General features: G+C 44.5%; 2 protein-coding genes across 7 annotated transcripts in view; one reads left to right on the forward strand and one right to left on the reverse strand.

Moving 5' to 3' along the window:
• Positions 1-17,143, forward strand: part of LOC139381172 (K(lysine) acetyltransferase 6B) — a 38,633-nt gene extending 21,490 nt beyond the window's left edge. For 4 of the 6 annotated variants that reach the window (XM_071124557.1, XM_071124559.1, XM_071124561.1 and 1 more), the window contains exons 8-17: positions 31-146; positions 433-545; positions 714-855; positions 1,199-1,360; positions 1,612-1,705; positions 5,319-5,550; positions 6,249-6,504; positions 8,963-9,226; positions 11,117-11,396; positions 11,533-17,143. In XM_071124557.1, the coding sequence (XP_070980658.1) occupies positions 31-146; positions 433-545; positions 714-855; positions 1,199-1,360; positions 1,612-1,705; positions 5,319-5,550; positions 6,249-6,504; positions 8,963-9,226; positions 11,117-11,396; positions 11,533-14,831 (4,958 nt within the window). In that variant the 3' untranslated portion in view covers positions 14,832-17,143. The remainder of the gene's footprint in view (positions 1-30; positions 147-432; positions 546-713; positions 856-1,198; positions 1,361-1,611; positions 1,706-5,318; positions 5,551-6,248; positions 6,505-8,962; positions 9,227-11,116; positions 11,397-11,532) is intronic. The other 2 variants (XM_071124560.1, XM_071124558.1) reach the window with 2 other exon arrangements.
• Positions 17,132-18,849, reverse strand: LOC139381174 (dual specificity phosphatase 29). The gene is made up of 4 exons (XM_071124564.1): positions 18,678-18,849; positions 18,266-18,495; positions 17,612-17,835; positions 17,132-17,397 (listed from the first exon to the last, which is right to left on the reverse strand). The coding sequence occupies exons 2-4, from the start codon at positions 18,451-18,453 to the stop codon at positions 17,141-17,143; spliced, it is 669 nt and encodes a 222-aa protein (XP_070980665.1). The 5' UTR covers positions 18,454-18,495; positions 18,678-18,849; the 3' UTR covers positions 17,132-17,140.
• Between the last annotated feature and the right edge of the window lie 555 nt (positions 18,850-19,404).

Here is a 19,404-nt window from a genome sequence, read left to right on the forward strand (position 1 = left end):
ACAGACTGTAATGTTTGGTTACTGTAACAGGCTGTGAAGGTGAATTGAGGGTGAAGCAGGAACCTGGCTTCGTAGCGGTCTCCAGGGAACATGTCACAGAGGAAGACGTGGAGATATTCACACAGGTCCAAGAGCTCTCGTCGCAGGTGAGGAAACTGTCCAAAATAACTTCTCTCAATCACACTTCTCACACCTATCAACTAATCAATATAAGTTATATGTAGCCTATAGCTTAACATTACAACCCCTAAATCAATGTTTGTCAGATGTTTTCAGACATGAAAATAAGTTTTAATGTCACAAAGGGAAGGGTCCACATTCCAAGTTTCTGTTTGAAGATACTGCCTATGTCAGACTTAGATCATTGATATTGTTTGAATGAGTGCTTGTGGTAAGACGTTGAGGCATTTAATTTTGTATTGCCGTGTTTAGAGAAATGGAACCATGACTATCACTAACTCTGGACGATACCCGGCCGTCATTGAGTTTGGGAAGTATGAAATCCAAACCTGGCACTCATCGCCTTACCCACCGGAGTACTCAAGGTACAGTTTATTATTTCTTACACTCAGGTCGGACAAATGCCTTTCAATGCTAGGCTTCTTTATAAGATAAATACTTTATTAATCCCTGAGGGGAAATCGGTGTGTCAACTTATAAATTGAATCCAAATTATAGGCTAACTTTTGTCTCGTTGTCTCTTTCGTTGGCAGATTGCAAAAGCTTTACCTGTGTGAGTTCTGTCTGAAGTACATGAGATGCAAGAGCATCCTCCAGCGACACGCCAAGAAGTGTGGCTGGTTTCAACCTCCAGCCAATGAGATTTACAGGAAGGATGACCTTTCAGTGTTCGAGGTCAGAGGTCACTTTTCAAAGTAGTAAAACTATGTGTGCATCCCAAATGGCACCCTATCCCCTATATAGTTCACTCCCTTTTTTAAACCAGGGCCCAATGGCACCCTATTCCCTTTATTGTAAACTGCTCTATATGCCCTGGTCAAAGTAAGTGCACTTTAAATGGAATAGGCTGCTGTTTTGGACTATGATCATATGCTGGTGTATGTTTATGAAATGTGACTGAATGGTTTTGAGAGAGAGATGGAAAGAATCAACTGTTAGTTTAAATTTGAACAATGTTCTCATGCTGGTTAGTTTAAATTTGAACAATGTTCTAATGCTGGTTTTGTTCCATGTTTAGGTTGATGGAAATGTTAGCAAGCTCTTCTGCCAAAACCTCTGCCTGTTAGCCAAGCTGTTCCTGGATCACAAGACCCTATATTACGACGTGGAGCCTTTCCTTTTTTACATACTAACAAAGAACGACGAGAAAGGCTGTCACCTTGTGGGCTATTTCTCCAAGGTAAGGATATTCAATAGAATGAAAAATATGTTTGGTTAATGCAGTGTCAGTGTCTTTACTATATTAGTCCTCTTAAAAGCTAAATGTATTTTGAAGGGTGTGTGTGTGTGTGTGTGTGTGTGTGTGTGTGTGTGTGTGTGTGTGTGTGTGTGTGTGTGTGTGTGTGCTTTCGACAAGGACAGTGGCAGGTGCAATAAATTGCCAGCTTCAGTGCAGCTCTGACATACTTGATCTTTTTCCCCTTCCCTCAGGAAAAGCTTTGCCAGCAGAAATACAATGTCTCCTGTATAATGATCATGCCTCAGTACCAAAGGCAAGGCTTTGGAAGGTTCCTCATTGATTTCAGTAAGTCCCTTAATGCATTCTAAGAACATAAAACTCAATTCCTGCTTGATTCTAGAATCCTTGCCTGATTCTTTACAATATAAAATAATCTGTTTTCCCAGGCATACATTTGTGCCCCTAGCTAGGTTTCCATCTAATTTGTGACAGATTTTCATGGGAATATTCGCATATCTGCATAAAAACAATATGCACAGAAATGTTCCCATCAAATTGATCTGTTGCAGATAAAAGGCTGTGCGTGATGACATAGTGCACACAAAAATATTTTTTGCAGTTAAATTCACAATAACAGGGCCCCCCATCGCTGTGCTACCAGAGACTCTGGGTTTGAGCCCAGGCTCTGTTGCAGCCGGCCGCGACCGGGAGGCCCATGGGACGGTGCACAATTGGCCCAGCGTTGTCCGGGTTAGGGAGGGTTTGGCCGGCATGGATATCCTTGTCTCATCGCGCACTAGCGACTCCTGTGGCGGGCCGGGCGCAGTGCACGCTGACACGGTCGCCAGGTGTACGGTGTTTCCTCCGACACGTTGGTACGGCTGGCTTCCGGGTTGGATGTGTGTTGTGTCAAGAAGCAGTGCGGCTTGGTTGGGTTGTGTTTCGGAGGACGCATGGCTCTCGACCTTCGCCTCTCCCGAGTCCGTACGGGAGTTGCAGCGATGAGACAAGACAGTAACTACTACCAATTGGATACCACAAAATTGGGGACGGGAGTCAAATAATAAATAAAAAATGTATTTAAAAAAAACATACAAGGTTTCCATCGCATTTTCAACTCTCTATGATCTATGTCATAAAACATGTTGCGTTATATAGCGAATGTTTCCACTCTGGTCTTGGCACATGCACTCTAGCCAACAGCTGGCAGATACAGTGGGGATAGTATGAGATTATTAGTTTATTATGGATAAAAGAGCAAGATTTATTTTAATTTATCAAACAGCAGCCATGATCATGTCACCAGAATAAGACCTTCGATATTTATTAGAAAGGAGCATCAAGCTCATCACCTTGCACTTTCACCACCCTGTGAAGTGTATCATAATTGATTTAATCTGTAGCCTAATAAACTGCATGCTTTCCTAAATCATAGTGGGAGGATCATACCATCTCATCGCATTACTCCAAGTTTACTTCGATATGATAGTTATTATATTGCAATTTCTCACATAATTAATTTTACTGAAATAAAGAAGATCCCACCTTGTCTAGCGTATGTTGTTTTGTCGACATTAGGAAAGTTTACTGACAAATTTGCTATTTCTATCAGGCCTCTGGTGACATTTTTATACTCACAGAAAAATTGTTGTGAATTAATTGAAATGTGTTTATCAACACAATTTACATGCGTAAGTAATCATGTTTTCAATATTATAAATTATAAATAATTTATAAATAGAATTATAAAGACCTATTAGGTTATGTCTGCATAAGTTAATATTTGATATCCAAATACATTTAGCAGCCTGTTTGCCTAGGGGTCCATTATTGGAATAACCCTCCACTTGGAATTTGGACTGTTTGTCATAGCTGGTGGGTTTGGGTGGTAGAGCTGTAATGGAGCATTTGATTTGCTTCTCACTTTGCCAGCATCATACCACCCTGCATCCCACTGCTGGCGGGCCTCTGAAGCTAAGCGCGGTTGGTCCTGGTCGGTACCTGGATGGGAGACTAGATGCTGCTGGAAGAGGTGTTGGAGGGCCAGTAGGAGGCACTCTTTCTGGTCTAAAAAACTATCCCAATGGTCCAGGGCAGTGATTGGGGACATTGCCCTATGGGCCCTGGTCAAAAGTAGTGCACTATATAGGGAATAGGGTGCCATTTAGGACAAAACCACAGACATTTTCCAATAGCGCTCTCTTGGAGCCTCTGTCTGAACTTATTTTTTTAATACATTTTTTATTTTACCCTTATTTAGTTGACTGAGAACACATTGTCATTTACATCAACGGCCTGTGGAATAGTTACATGGGTGAGGAGGTGGATGAATGAGCCAATTCGAAGCATGGGAAGGTTAGGTGGCTATGATGGCATGAGGGCCAGATTGGGAATTTTCCCAGGACATGGGGTTAATCCCCCTACTCTTACAACAAGTGCCATGGGATCTTTAGTGACCACAGAGAGTCAGGACACCCGTTTAACGTCCCATCTAAAAAGAGGCACCCTACACAGGGAAAAGGGTGCCATTTGGGGCGGAACCTGTGTTTTTGAAACTGGAAGTTGTTTAGATTGAGATTTTTCTGCTTTTATTGGATTGTATTAGAGGAGCAATTTGTCTCGGGTAGCTTGCTGTGAGAGGGAAAGCATTAGCTCCGTTTGCCAGCGTGAATGCGGTTTTCTAGTCATTACTCCTGAGGATTCTGAATAATCTCTTTGTTTTGATTTAAAGATGGTAAACCACAGCTGATACATTTATAAAACACACAGAATAACATGACTTGTTACTGTAGTGTTTCATTTATTATTATCTGTGTTTTAGTTAGTTATTCATCTTTGTTCTAGCAGCTCATTTATTTGTTGTCAATTATTGGCTCTCCTCTCGTCTCAGCTTTGGGTAATGAATACTGTCATAATGACTGGAATATTATGTATTCAGTGTTTGGTGATTAGATGTGCTTGTTTGGTTCCTTGTAGTGGGTGCACACATTAAAATACATTAATTAATTTCAAGCTGCTTATAATGGATGACCCTTAACAGGACGGCTATAAAACTAATTACATACAGACACAGCTACCTTTTTACTTAGTTTTTTTCCTCTTCATTATCTCTGATAAGTGCAACCTCTTGTGAGAAATGACATCCAGCTGCTTCTCTCCTCCATTTGTTGTTGCTTTTTCGCTCCTCTTTTTTTTCACTCACCCTCCTCTCCTCCACCTCCTTTGTTGCCCTTGCCAGCATCATAGCATCTGACAGAGGTTGAAGGAGAGGATGTCTGATTACCTCTCCTCCATTTCTACTCTCTGAAGGTGAAAATGGAGCTGCTCCCCAACACAGGATGTCATGTCTTGTCAGATTATGATACGTACTGCAGTCTAAGACATGCAGCAGCAACAACCGTCTCTAGCTAGCTGGAGTAAATCATTGTATTTTTGTCAGCATGTATCTTTTTAGGTTACATACGAGCCTACTTTCTCACAGCATTGTATTGTTTGAATAGGTTTTTTAAGATGACCTACCTTTTCAAAAGATGGCAGCATTTACATGCAGCCCAATTCAGATTTATTTAGTTTTGTGTGCCGTAGAGCAAAATGGAGAACACCCTCCTGTTCGTGAGAGTCTCACACTTCCATATTAGTTTGTAGGCCACACCGTTCGGACACTACAGATGTTTTTGTGAGAAGACATATGTTCAGGATGTCATGGTCTGACCAACACCGCTGTAGCTCGGGCCACCTTTCACCACAGATGCGAAGCCTTGACAAAGGTGGATGGGCTAGATTGAAACGCAGCACATGGGATTATTTTATTATGTTAATTAGATTGACGCACATGATTGAATGCCTTCTCACAACATTGTTGATTTGTTATAATACTGTAGGTCTTTTTAAGGTACTGTCTTTTTTGAGGTTATGTCTTCTCACACCATGTTGTTTTGTTTGAATGTGTCTGTTTCAGGTTACCTTCTGACAAGGCAGGAAGGACAAGCTGGCTCCCCAGAGAAGCCTCTGTCAGATCTGGGTCGCTTATCCTACCTGGCATATTGGAAAAGTGTCATGGTGGAGTACCTCTATAAGCAGCCAGATAAACACATCAGCGTTAAAGGAATAAGCAGGGCCACTGGGATGTGTCCGCATGATATCGCCGCTACTCTCCAGCATCTCTGCATGATTGACAGGCAGGACGGCAGGTCAGTCCTAACTCACACACTCGCTGTGTGTGCGCACCCTGTCTGACTCAGACTTATTCAGGCCACTGGGTATTTTTAACATGTTAGCCATTAATGCAGCAGAATATTGGCAGAAGTAAGTCAGGTTAAGGAAACAGACAGACAGAACAGCCTGCTGCTATTCCAGCCTGAGAATCCTCCGTTTCAGCTTTATTAACTTACGTAATGCCATGGGTCATGTGGATTCACTCTACAACAGCTGGTCTTTTTCTTATTGGTTTACTGTGAAAGTACTTTGACAGTACTTACTGACAATTGCTAACTTAAAAAGGGCTTTATAAAAACATTTGAATGTTTGGTTCATTTGTTTATGATTGGCTCTTCAGATTGTAATGATCAGAATGGGTTGATTTGATTCGTTTGTGATTTCTCTCTAGGGTCGTAGTGATCAGAAGATATCAATTGATGTTCAGTTTTATTAACTACAAACACTACATGTGTTTCATGTCACATCATACATTAATATGTTGAGAGCTGGTGCTTTTTGTCATAATTGTTGATTGCTTCTCTCCAGGTTTGTGGTAATCAGAATAGATTGATTGATCTTATTGATTATTGTTCTCTAGGTTTGTGGTAATCAGAATAGATTGATTGATCTCGTTGATGATGTTTCTTGGTTTGATTGACTGATTTTGAAATTTCTTATTGCTCTTCTTTAGGTTTGTGGTGATCCGAAGAGAGCGGTTGATCCAGAGGCACATGGAGAAGCTGCGAGCCAGCCCCAGGCTGAACCAGGTGGACCCTGACGCACTGCACTGGATCCCCAGCCCCAGGCTGAACCAGGTGGACCCTGACGCACTGCACTGGACCCCCAGCCCCAGGCTGAACCAGGTGGACCCTGACGCACTGCACTGGACCCCCGCAGTGGCCCTCAACGCTGTCCTGTCTGAGGAGGAGAGAGAGATCGAGATGGATGTAAGTCTTGCATGCGCACACACACACACACACAGTGTCTTTCAACTCTGGACCTGACACAGTTCAACTCTGTTCAGTCTGTAGTCTAATCATGGTGTTCAGTCTGTAGTCTAGACTGTGATTAGGTTAATCATGGTGTTCAGTCTGTAGTCTAGACTGTGATTAGGTTAATCATGGTGTTCAGTCTGGAGTCTAGATTGTGATTAGGTTAATCATGGCGTTCCGTCTGTCGTCTAGACTTATTAGGTTAATCATGGTGTTCAGTCTGGAGTCTAGACCGTGATTAGGTTAATCATGGTGTTCAGTCTGGAGTCTAGACCGTGATTAGGTTAATCATGGTGTTCAGTCTGGAGTCTAGACCGTGATTAGGTTAATCATGGTGTTCAGTCTGGAGTCTAGACCGTGATTAGGTTAATCATGGTGTTCAGTCTGTAGTCTAGGCCGTGATTAGGTTAATCATGGTGTTCAGTCTGTAGTCTAGACCGTTATTAGGTTAATCATGGTGTTCAGTCTGTCGTCTAGTCTGTCGTCTAGTCCGTGATTAGGTTAATCATGGCGTTCCATCTGTCGTCTAGACTTATTAGGTTAATCATGGTGTTCAGTCTGTAGTCTAGACCGTGATTAGGTTAATCATGGCGTTCCGTCTGTCGTCTAGACTTATTAGGTTAATCATGGCGTTCAGTCTGGAGTCTAGACCGTGATTAGGTTAATCATGGTGTTCAGTCTGGAGTCTAGTCTGTGATTAGGTTAATCATGGTGTTCAGTCTGGAGTCTAGACCGTTATTAGGTTAATCATGGTGTTCAGTCTGGAGTCTAGTCCGTGATTAGGTTAATCATGGTGTTCAGTCTGTAGTCTAGACCGTTATTAGGTTAATCATGGTGTTCCGTCTGTCGTCTAGTCCGTGATTAGGTTAATCATGGTGTTCAGTCTGGAGTCTAGACCGTTATTAGGTTAATCATGGTGTTCAGTCTGTAGTCTAGATCGTGATTAGGTTAATCATGGTGTTCAGTCTGGAGTCTAGACCGTGATTAGGTTAATCATGGTGTTCAGTCTGGAGTCTAGACCGTGATTAGGTTAATCATGGTGTTCAGTCTGTAGTCTAGACCGTGATTAGGTTAATCATGGTGTTCAGTCTGTAGTCTAATCATGGTGTTCAGTCTGTAGTCTAGACCGTGATTAGGTTAATCATGGTGTTCAGTCTGTAGTCTAGATCGTGATTAGGTTAATCATGGTGTTCAGTCTGGAGTCTAGACCGTGATTAGGTTAATCATGGTGTTCAGTCTGGAGTCTAGACCGTGATTAGGTTAATCATGGTGTTCAGTCTGTAGTCTAGACCGTGATTAGGTTAATCATGGTGTTCAGTCTGTAGTCTAATCATGGTGTTCAGTCTGTAGTCTAGACCGTGATTAGGTTAATCATGGTGTTCAGTCTGGAGTCTAGACCGTTATTAGGTTAATCATGGTGTTCAGTCTGTAGTCTAGGCTGTGATTAGGTTAATCATGGTGTTCAGTCTGGAGTCTAGACCGTGATTAGGTTAATCATGGTGTTCAGTCTGGAGTCTAGACCGTGATTAGGTTAATCATGGTGTTCAGTCTGTAGTCTAGTCCGTGATTAGGTTAATCATGGTGTTCAGTCTGTAGTCTAGACCGTGATTAGGTTAATCATGGTGTTCAGTCTGTAGTCTAGACCGTGATTAGGTTAATCATGGTGTTCAGTCTGGAGTCTAGGCCGTGATTAGGTTAATCATGGTGTTCAGTCTGGAGTCTAGTCCGTGATTAGGTTAATCATGGTGTTCAGTCTGGAGTCTAGTCCGTGATTAGGTTAATCATGGTGTTCAGTCTGGAGTCTAGTCCGTGATTAGGTTAATCAGGTTTGTTCGTGCTGGGCTGGAGGAAAAGCCTACACGCTCGGTGCATTAGCTCTCCAGGACCCCTGCATTAGTTGGAGCCCCCTACGTTAGTAGTAAAGACATGCGTTTGTATGCCTCCACGTCAGCTAACGCGATGCATGATCATTCATCATCCCACAGTCTGTTAAAGGTGGTGTTTGAGTTCGAACCAAGGCCGTTAATGAGCTTAGCATGTTCACTGTCACTAGGCATTTAATGTGGTGCCCCAAATCAGTTCAGTATATCCTTACATAATGAATAGTGCTAAATATTCCATGACATGCAATCAAATTGAATTGCTTAACAGCAAATGCTTCCTCTGCTCTGACACTCAAACATTATCAAGAGAACCTGTGGTGATGCATTTGTCATGATGTTAATTCAAATCGTGTGTCTATTTCCCCATTAGCCTTTTCATTGTGATGTTAAGCTAGCTGTCTGTGTTTCCCAGAGACAATAACATTGTCTGTCTCTCTGTGTGTAAATTCCAGGCTGAGTGAGTGATGTGCCTGTCTGTCTGTTAATTTCAGGCTGAGCGACTGATGTACCTCTCTGTGTGTTAATTACAGGCTGAGCGACTGAAGGAGCAGGCTAGTTGGGAAAATGAAGAGAGAGCGGTGTCCTATCTGATGACTAGCATACATCACCCTCGTCCTCCCACTAAGGTCTACAGTAAGAACCCCTTCAGAACATATGAGCGTCGCCCCACAACCGCTGGAGACCAAAGACTGCACGCCTCTGAGGAATGTAGTGGTGACAAAGATGAGGATGATTCTGATGGATCGCCTCCCATCCTAACGAAAGCCCATGCTATGTTTGGTGTCAAGAGAAAGGTGAGAGCTGGAAATTAGTTATTTGACACATTTCCTCATTGCAGGGTGAGGTGGCTGCAGTGTGATTGGCTGGTTATAGTGTTTACATAGGGATGGAAAAAGAAGGGAGTTCAATTGAATGTTATGTAATAGTTTCAGAATTAGATTGTTTTCCGTCATTATATAATGCGACTTGGTATCTGAAGATGTGTTGTCTACCAACTAAGGTGTGTTAAATGTTCTTGGCTGCAATGAAAGATGCACTCAGTTCTCTAGATTATGTTAAATAATCCTCGGTACAGTACAACAAACAGTTGTGATTTTTCTGGTGCTGTTGTGTAGCAGGCAGCCAGACTGAACCTTGTTCAGTGGTCATGGCTAAGGCAGACAGACTGAACCTTGTTCTATTGTCAGTGGTCATGGCTAAGGCAGACAGACTGAACCTTGTTCTATTGTCAGTGGCCATGGCTAAGGCAGACAGACTGAACCTTGTTCTATTGTCAGTGGTCATGGCTAAGGCAGACAGACTGAACCTTGTTCTATTGTCAGTGGTCATGGCTAAGGCAGACAGACTGAACCTTGTTCTATTGTCAGTGGTCATGGCTAAGGCAGACAGACTGAACCTTGTTCTATTGTCAGTGGTCATGGCTAAAGCAGACAGACTGAACCTTGTTCTATTGTCAGTGGTCATGGCTAAGGCAGACAGACTGAACCTTGTTCTATTGTCAGTGGTCATGGCTAAGGCAGACAGACTGAACCTTGTTCTATTGTCAGTGGTCATGGCTAAGGCAGACAGACTGAACCTTGTTCTATTGTCAGTGGTCATGGTTAAGGCAGACAGACTGAACCTTGTTCTATTGTCAGTGGTCATGGCTAAGGCAGCCAGACTGAACCTTGTTCTATTGTCAGTGGTCATGGTTAAGGCAGACAGACTGAACCTTGTTCTATTGTCATGGTTAAGGCAGACAGACTGAACCTTGTTCTATTGTCAGTGGTCATGGCTAAGGCAGCCAGACTGAACCTTGTTCTATTGTCAGTGGTCATGGCTAAGGCAGACAGACTGAACCTTGTTCTATTGTCAGTGGTCATGGCTAAGGCAGACAGACTGAACCTTGTTCTATTGTCAGTGGTCATGGCTAAGGCAGACAGACTGAACCTTGTTCTATTGTCAGTGGTCATGGCTAAGGCAGCCAGACTGAACCTTGTTCTATTGTCAGTGGTCATGGCTAATTTAAATCCTTCCATGGTTTTCACATCTGTGTTGTCGATAGGCCACTGCTCCCTCGTGGTGAAGATGATATTACAACAGATTGTGGTCTAGAAGTTAGGAACCAGCTCTATTTCACACAGCAGGAATATGTCCTCTAGATAAGACTGCCTGCTGATGGTTGTTGCAGTTAATTAGTGAATTTGTTACAGGATTGCTTTCATAGTCCTCACTGGGTTTAATCTCTACCACAAAAAGAAAGTGACATCCTTGTAATACCCACTGGTAGCATATGCAAACTGGAGCATATGTAGAATGTGGTCTGAGTTAACTCTGCCTGTCTCATTTGTGGTTCTCTAAACCAGTCAGCCTTCATCTGTGGGAAAGAGTTGCTCAAGCATTCAATGCTCACATTGTGTGGTTTGAGCATTTTACATTCAGAACAAAAGTTTACAATGAGGCCCGGTCCTCCCTGCAGACATTTTACCAGGGCCTTGAGTGTCTCTCTCTGTAGCTATTAAACTGCAGAAAGAGTTTAGAGAGGAAGTATTATGTTGATTTTAACCTTTTTTTTCCACCCATCTGTTTTGTCTGTCTTGGAGAGCAGTTGTGCTCAGAAATGGAAAGGAAGTTTAGTCCAGGACTAAGCTTAATCTGTGTCCGAGAAAACGGCCCTAAAGTTTAACATTTGATTTGTGTTCCAGAGAGAGAGAGCTGAGAGAGCTGTCATGCTCAAGAAGAGAGGTCGCAAGAGAAGAAGGATTAATAGCAGTGTGACGACAGAGACCATCTCTGAGACGACGGAGGTTCTGAACGAACCGTTTGACAACTCTGAGGACGAGAGGCCCATGCCCCTGCTGGAGAGGACCTGCAGGGTGGGCGAGATGGAGGAGGAGGGGCTGAGGAAACCAGTGAAGAGACGCAGAGGTCGTCCGCGGCTGGAGAAAACCACGGATAGAGACAATCGTGAACACTGGAATGAAGGTAACTAAATCCTTCAGATGTTTTTAAGAAGCTGTATTTTAAGTTGTAAGTTAAAATGGACAGCATACATCCCTTTAAATCTTAACATCACAACATCAATTTGCTCAAATCACTGATGTTCTTTTCTTTCTTCTAGTAGCCGGTGTCCTGTCAAAGAAACCGGGCAGGCCTCGAACGGTTAAGCGCAAGAAGGGCTGGCCCAAAGGAGTGAAACGGGGGCCTCCAAAATGGCGTCTGAAGAAAGAGAGGAAGATGGGTTTCAAGCTGAACCTGTACACTCCCCCCGAGACGCCGCTGGAGGCCGAGGAACCCCACATCCAGGCCGAGGAGCCCAAGGAGGAGCCGGAGGACCAGGACAAGGCCTCGACCATCACGGAGGAGGAGTCAGACTCTGGCAGAGACCTGGTCAGTCGTGACACAGTTATGGACAAGCGCCTGCCCTCAGAGCCCCACATTCCCATGGAGGAAGAGAGTCCTAGTAAACTGAGCTCCCCTGGGGTATCTCCTGTGACTTCTCCTATGGCCTCTTCTCCAGTAGCCTCCCCTATGGCCTCTAGAGCTAGCTCCCCTGTCTTCTCTCCTGTTGGCTCCGCTATGTGTTCTCCCGTCAGATCCCCCATCCGTGACGAACCACCGGAGGAGGACCCACAAGCCAGTGAGCACGGGGACTCTCAAGCTCCTTCTCCATCCAAACAGCTGGACCACAGCACTGAAAGATCAGCCGAGGATGATGAAGACGAAGAGACCACTCACCTGGACGCGGACGATGAAGACGAGAGTCGCATGGAGTCGACGGCAGAGCCAGAGAAAGAAGAGCGGAAGCAAGAGCCAGAGCCTTGTCAGGAGCCTCCTGACGCGGAGTCCTGCACCACCCTGACTTTTTTACATCCAAATGACAACAATAAGGATTCTGAACGACGTCAGGAGGGGTCTGAAGGGATGGACTATAGGCGTGAGGAGGAGCGGCCGGCCAACACTGGAGACGAGAAAAGAGATGGTATCCAGGAACAGGCACCAACCACAGTAGCAGCAGTAGACTCTGACCACCCCGTTGACTCCGAGTCAGAGGAGAGTAGCAGTCAGGAGGCTCGACGCCAGCCCCAGCAGACAGAAAGGGATAGAGAGAGGCTTGCTGCTCTGAGTCCTTCTGCTGTGCTGAGAGACCGAGAGGAGGATCGAGAGGGGGATCGAGAGGAGGACCGAGAGACAGCCCAGGCCGTGCAGAGCCTCACCCAGGAGACAGAGCGCGACACAGAGACACTGCAGGACAGCTCCAGCTCGGTGTTCCACCAGGAGGCGAGCCACAGCCTGCAGACCCACCCTATGGTCCCCCATAGCCCCCCTCACACCCTAACTTCGCTGGACGAAGGCTGCCCCCAGTTGGACCACAGCAGCCCCCTGTCCTCGGCCCACTCCCACCCCAGCCAGTCGGTGCGCTCTGTCAGCAGCCCAGCGTTGTCCATCCTGGAGAGTAGCAGAGGCAGCAGCAGTGGAGGAAGTGGCGCAGGAGGAGGTTACACCCAGATCAGCCCTGACCACGGCTCCAGCGGCGGAGCCTCCATCTCAGTCCCCTCCTCCCTTCACAACATGGAGACCAGCCCCATGATGGACGTGCCGTCGGTGTCGGACCACTCATCCCAGCAGGTGGTGGACAGCGGCTTCAGCGACCTGGGCTCCATCGAGAGCACCACAGAGAACTATGAGAACCCCAGCTCCTACGACTCCACACTGGGGGGCAGCATCTGTGGCGGTGCCGGGGGTCCGGGCGGACCTGGGGGCCCCCCTCAGAACAGCTGTTCCTACGGCCCCCTCCCCCCCAGTGGCCTGGTGCAGAGCAGCTGTGCCGTCAGCCAGCAAATGGGGGGTGTAAACCCTGGAAGCTGTGGCATGATTCAGCAGAATAGCCTGAGCTCCCCGCAGCACTGCAACGTCAAGTCACCACAGGGCTGTGTGGTGGTGGTGGAGAGACCACCGAGTAATGGTCAGCACAGTCACAGTCAACACAGCCAGCACAGTCACAGTCAAACAATCATACACAATCCCCATGGCCATACTAGGCAAACTATCACTCCACATAATCAGCATCCGCAACATAATCAGCCTCACAGCGCTCCACACAATCAACACAGCCAGATAACGCAACACAACCCACACACACACCCTGCACACAGTCAGCCACATGGTGTACATCACAATCAACACATCCTTCACAGTCAACACAGCCTTCACAATCAACACAATCAACACGGTCAACACAGCCTTCACAATCAACACGGTCAACACAGCCTTCACAATCAACACAGTCAACACAGCCTTCACAATCAACACAGCCACAGTCAGCAACCGGCCATGACACAGTGTGGCATGCCTACCAACTTCACGGCGCCCATTCAGCTAGCTGACATCCCTGAGTCAGGCAACCCCAACCTGAGCAGCATCTATGAGAGGATGAACCAGGAGGGCTATGGCAGCGGTCATTACTCCCAGCCCTCGGCCACCTTCAGCCTGGCCAAACTGCAGCAGCTGACCAACACCCTCATAGACCACCCTCACTCTCTGCCTTTTAACCACTCTGCCTCCCACGCCCACCCTATCACATCCTATGCAAACAGTACCTCCCTGTCATCACACTCGCAGCACTCTGGCCTGGTGTCTCTGTCCCAGTCCCCCCACCCCGGCCACCCTCGCCCCCATGGGGTCTCTCCTCACCCCGGTGGCCCCCAGGTCCAGGTGCAGGCCACCATGACCCCCCCTCTGACCTCTTCCCACCCCCTCAGCTCCCCACAGATGATGCTGCAGCGCAACACCATGGGCATCCCCAACATCCCTACCTCCCAGTGGACTCTACAGGCTCAGATGGCCCCCGGGGGACCCAAGGGCCCCACACACATTGCCATGCGCTCCAAGTCAGCAGCCTCTGGTCTCTCCTCCCACCCCCACCACCAGCAGCAGATGTACAGTCACACCCGTGGGCCCCCCCAGACAGTCACCATGCAAGCCCCCTCATCCCGGACGCTGGCAGCCATGCCAAGGGGCATGAACATGGGCACGGTCAACATCATGCCGGCCCCTGGTAATCCCTACAACCATGCTGTTAGTGTCAACTCCATGAACATGCCCTCTGCCTCCATCAACCACGCCATGAACGGCTACCACGTCACAACCCAGGGGCCAACCATGATGGCGGCCAACGGTGGTTACCACAGCAACCAGATGTCGGGCCACCAGATGACTGCGGCCTACATGAACCAGTCGCCCGGGGCCCAGTACGCCTCTATGCAGATGGGCATGATGGGAACACAGCCATACCCCCAGCAACCCATGCAGGCTCCGCCGCACAGCAACATGTACTCTTCAGCTGGTCAGCACGGATACATGACCAACACCGGACCCATGTCCAAGCAGACACTCAAAGGGCCTTTCATCAGACGGTAACCCATGGTTACTAACCTAACGGTTAACGAAACCGTAGCTAATGACAAACAAACTGAATCAATCTGACTGGATGTTTAAATCACACAAATGTGCATTATTATTACTATGAGTCCTAGATGCACAAATTTGGCCTTTTTTTGTTTGTTGATAATGTTTGTTTCTTTGTTTTCATTTTGTTTATAGTTACTTAAAAACCAGCACTTGGAAAGAATGCAAAAAGTTTCATCAACAAGCAAACTTTTTACAACAAGCTACTATCTATGTCAAAGTATTTTTGTTCCTAACAGATTTGTGTTCTTTTAGGTTCTAAGCCTTACGTCATGAAGATAAAAATGTATTTAATTAGTATTAGTCTCCCTGGTCACTCCTTAGGGTAGAGGGGGAAGGAGACTGGGAAGAGACTTCATCACCGGGAGTGAGTGTAGTTATGTAGCAGCCTCAAACTAAGCCATCTAATGTGCCTGCTACAAACAGACTTAAACAAGTGGATATTCCTAGAACCTGTTCAGTGTACCTGTCTAACAGTGCTGACGATTAGTTTGTACTATACTCATGCCTTTGTATATTTAAATTATTGTACTTATTTTGTAAAGCATGCTTCGGTCTCCAGTCTCCGTTAGTAACAGTGCATTGAGTAGTACTGTACAAGTGTTGTGCTTAATAGCAAGCCATTCTAAATATATTTTGGCCTTTATTAGGTTCCCCCTCTCACAGGGCGGGGGAGAAAGATGAAACTATATTTTGTTAATTCTAATAATGTAAAAAAAAAAGTGTAAACTTCTTTAGTCCTGTTCTTCTGTATGTTTGAGAGGTTTCATTGCTATGTATGTATAATTCTGAAGTCTTTTGTAACAGATGTCCTTCCTTGAGGCAGCTTTCTGTTTTATAACACAGAAGACTGATTTCTGTCAAGATAACTAAGCATATCTCAGTGTTTGTACCCTGACTCTGATTCTAAAACATTTCAAAGAGGTGTACAAATGTCGAAATGTGGCGGAATTTAAAAAAAACAACTAAATGATTGATGATTATTATTAATAATAAAGAAATATACATTTAGTCCAAAGTCGATATTTTACATAAAGCCTTTAAAAAGTAACATTTTCATTCCATCTGTAGATTTTTTTTTCTATCTTTATAAAATGTTGGATTTATATTTTATAAAGTAGATAAGACTAGAGGATGTGACTAGACCAAACTAAGCTAACGGATTGCATGTGTTTTTGTCTATATTACTCTTTTGTAGCCTTTCTACCTGTACAGAATGGCTGGTAGGGTGAGAGCCATGTCTCCCACTGTAAATGTGCACAAACAAGCAGTCTTTTATTGATGCCTTTCTCCTTTGTCAGTTACTTAATAATGGTGTATATTTTAGCATAAAATAAGTTAGGATTGATCATGCACACAATTTTACTCCGTTGATTTAATTCCATTGACAACTGACTTAACTTCAGATTAATTGGGAGATTTGAAGTTCAAAATGTTCGACAGACTTCAAAGCCAAGGTAATGTCTTATTTATAAAACTTGAGCATTTAGTTTAAAGGGGCAATCTGCAGTTGATGCATACATTTTTTCACTGTGTAATGTATAGCCATGGATTATTGAATAATATAACTTAAATGCCTCATGACCTTAGTTGTACCCAATTACAACCCAAAATATAAGCATGTTTTACTCCAAATGTTTGTAAACAAAAGTCAATGTTAATACCGCTTCAAAACATGGTTAAAACTCGTTCTGATTTCATGGATGGTCTGTCAGTATACGTGTATGGAGACAAGATCTTCATCTGACCCTGCTTCTCACAGGAAAATAATCCTGCAGCAACAGGAAATGTGAATTATGTGGATTTTAATTAATGGACATTTTTGTAGAGGTTGATCCTTTTTTTGGTTAGGGAAAATCAAGTCTGAAATGTTAGTGGAAATTACTGACTAGATGCCTTTACAATTTGCATTTCCTGCTGTGCAGGAAAATTATTTACGACAAAGTGATCAAATTTAGATAGCAGCTCTGTAGCTCTTGTCTATGAATTTGAGTGTTCAAATTTCTCGAGCCCCTTCCCTTAGCAGTTTACCAAAACAAGTGGCAGAAGTGTTGCTTTGTTATTGCTTTATTGTTTGAACTGTGGATTTCCACTTTAACTCTTTTAAATTTGAAGTACAATTGGAGTACAGTGTTTTTGAAGTACTAGGAAACCTACTTGTTTGACAATTTTTTTCACTGTACACATTTCTTGTGGAACCAAATGATCGAAATTAAACACATTTCCCTTTTCTCAGGGTGCATCGATCACATTTGATCCTTCTATTCATCCTCCTCTCTTTCCTTGTCCTTTTCTTCTCCTTTTCCCTTGTCAGTCGTCACTTCGTCCCTCTGTTCTAAGAGGTAAGTGTCCAGCTGCCTGAGCTGTTTCAGGAAGCCCCAGTTGGGGATGATACGCCTGCGTCGCTTCACGTGGTCCACGGCATCCACCACCGTCATGTTCTTACAGATCATCAGGTAGGCCAGGAACAGGGTGGCTGACCGACTTCTCCCCATCACACAGTGCACCAGCAGCTTATCTAATGGAAATGCATAGAAAAACATGACTGGAAGGAGGTGTTTGTTATTAGAATGGAATGGTACCCCCTGTATAATTACTTTAATGAATAAGCATTAATAACCTTAACATTTCAAAGCATTTGTGTCCATGCATTATAAAGCATTTATAAGCACTTATAATTGCTTATTCATTTAAGTTGTATTAAAATGTCACTCAAACTAGGACTAACTTACTTTCAGGTATGTTGAGTGTTTGGTCGATGAACTGGGCTGCAGAAAAGAAGTACTGGCTAAGGTCAAAGGTTGGAGTATCCTCCGCCACGACCCCATAGTAGACCACGTCCATGTCGCTGTAGTACTCCGCTCCCGTGTCCACATTATTCCACGTCCCCTCTGCTGCATTCAGGATGTGGGTCATGCCCAATTTCTTCAGGTTGTATTTATCTTTGGCACTCTCTCTGTCAATGTAAGGATTTACTAACCTGAGTGCCAGTCAGTTTGTGCTATCATGCCAACTGTTTACAATGATCAAATGGAATTGGCAAGAGCACAAATAGATTGGACTCCTGGCTAAGGATGCAGGGACCTGTACTGCAGGTAGGAGACAAAGGGTGTACTCAAACAGTTGATACATCAGGCAGTAGGAAACTTATAATTATGTACTGAACAGATATAACACTTAAGGTAAATAATAGCCTGGCTGGCCATAGACAATATACTGTATGTAGGTCCTATATCTATGGTTTCTGGTCTCTTGCCAACTCCTTAGGGAAATGTCAAGCCAAACATTTGACATGAAAATGAGTGACAATGAGTTGGCATTATAGAACAAACAGACTACTTTATGTTTAATTTGATCTCTTACAGAACACCGACTGCCTAACTTACTCATCTCCAATCCAGACGTTGGGCCAGACCTGGTTGATGTGAGTGTACTCCATGCAGTCACGGTTAAGGATCTTCTCCAGCTCATAGCCCCCAGGTGTAACGTATTCCACCACAGGTTCAGGTGGCTTCGTCTTAGGAACAAACTTTTTCTTCACAGTCGCACACCTCTTGGAGCTGTGAGACGCCATGTTTATCACAATAGCTTCTTGCTTTCACACAGGATCCATTCCCTTAAAAATAAAAAAATAATGTTTTGATTTGGAGCTATTTCCTTCCAACGTGCCACAAAGACAATGTCGTAAGACGGGTATCTATGGCACATTTTTGTTAATGTGCATTTTAGGCATTATTTAAATAGCTAACATGCACTGGCAACAGTTAGAATTAGAATTCTGGTCAAAGAACAACATACCAAGAGATTTAATTGAAGTCCTTTACTGTACTCTCTCTAAAAGTCAACAAGTGTAGCCTTTTGTGTGTTTCCTGTTGTCAACAGTTGGAGGAAACAAATAGAACCCAATGCTCGAAGTTTAATTCTGGGAGCCTGACGAGAGTCGTCGGTCGGGGGCACAGATTGTATAACTGGACAGGCATCAAATTGAGAGGATATTTTTAGTGCTCTGACGTGCAAGCAAGGCCCCCTGACCTTAGCCTTAGTGGCTGACTAACTTGCATGTAGGGGAAAACTTCCTCAGTCATAGATTGCATCCAGAATGGCATCCTATTGTGCTATATTTTTTAATGAAAGTCCCCAATGCAGGCTCTAGTCAAAAGTAGTGCACTATATAGCGAATAGGGTACCATTTCAGATGCAAACATCTACTCCTAAACAGAGCTGGGAACTTAAAAGTTATCCTAACTTTTCCTTCGCCAAACGATATATCCCATATTCACTCGAGTGAACAGGGTATGCCAAGCACCTGTTCAAGCATGAGAATGATTCCTTGGAATTTTGTCAGTTAACATATCGCAGTCTTAGAGGGCCGTGGGATTTTGTGCGTCATTCTATATGAAAGAGTAGGCCCATACTTAAAGTCATATATTCAAATAAATATGTAACTTTGATGGGTATTTCTAGGAAGAAGAATCTTTTGAAATATGTCTAGTAATAAGATGGGGAAAGGATGGTAAAATAGTAG

The sequence above is a fragment of the Oncorhynchus clarkii genome, chromosome 23, assembly GCF_045791955.1.
Source record: "Oncorhynchus clarkii lewisi isolate Uvic-CL-2024 chromosome 23, UVic_Ocla_1.0, whole genome shotgun sequence".
Classification (NCBI taxonomy): domain Eukaryota; kingdom Metazoa; phylum Chordata; class Actinopteri; order Salmoniformes; family Salmonidae; genus Oncorhynchus; species Oncorhynchus clarkii.

Coding starts and splice junctions, on each gene's coding strand:
- LOC139381174 (XM_071124564.1), bottom strand. CDS start 18,453: ATGGCGTCTCACAGCTCCAAGAGGTGTGCGACTGTGAAGAAAAAGTTT. Junction 17,836..18,265: donor AACGTCTGGATTGGAGATGA/GTAAGTTAGGCA, acceptor TTACATTGACAG/AGAGAGTGCCAAAGATAAAT. Junction 17,398..17,611: donor AACACTCAACATACCTGAAA/GTAAGTTAGTCC, acceptor CATTTCCATTAG/ATAAGCTGCTGGTGCACTGT.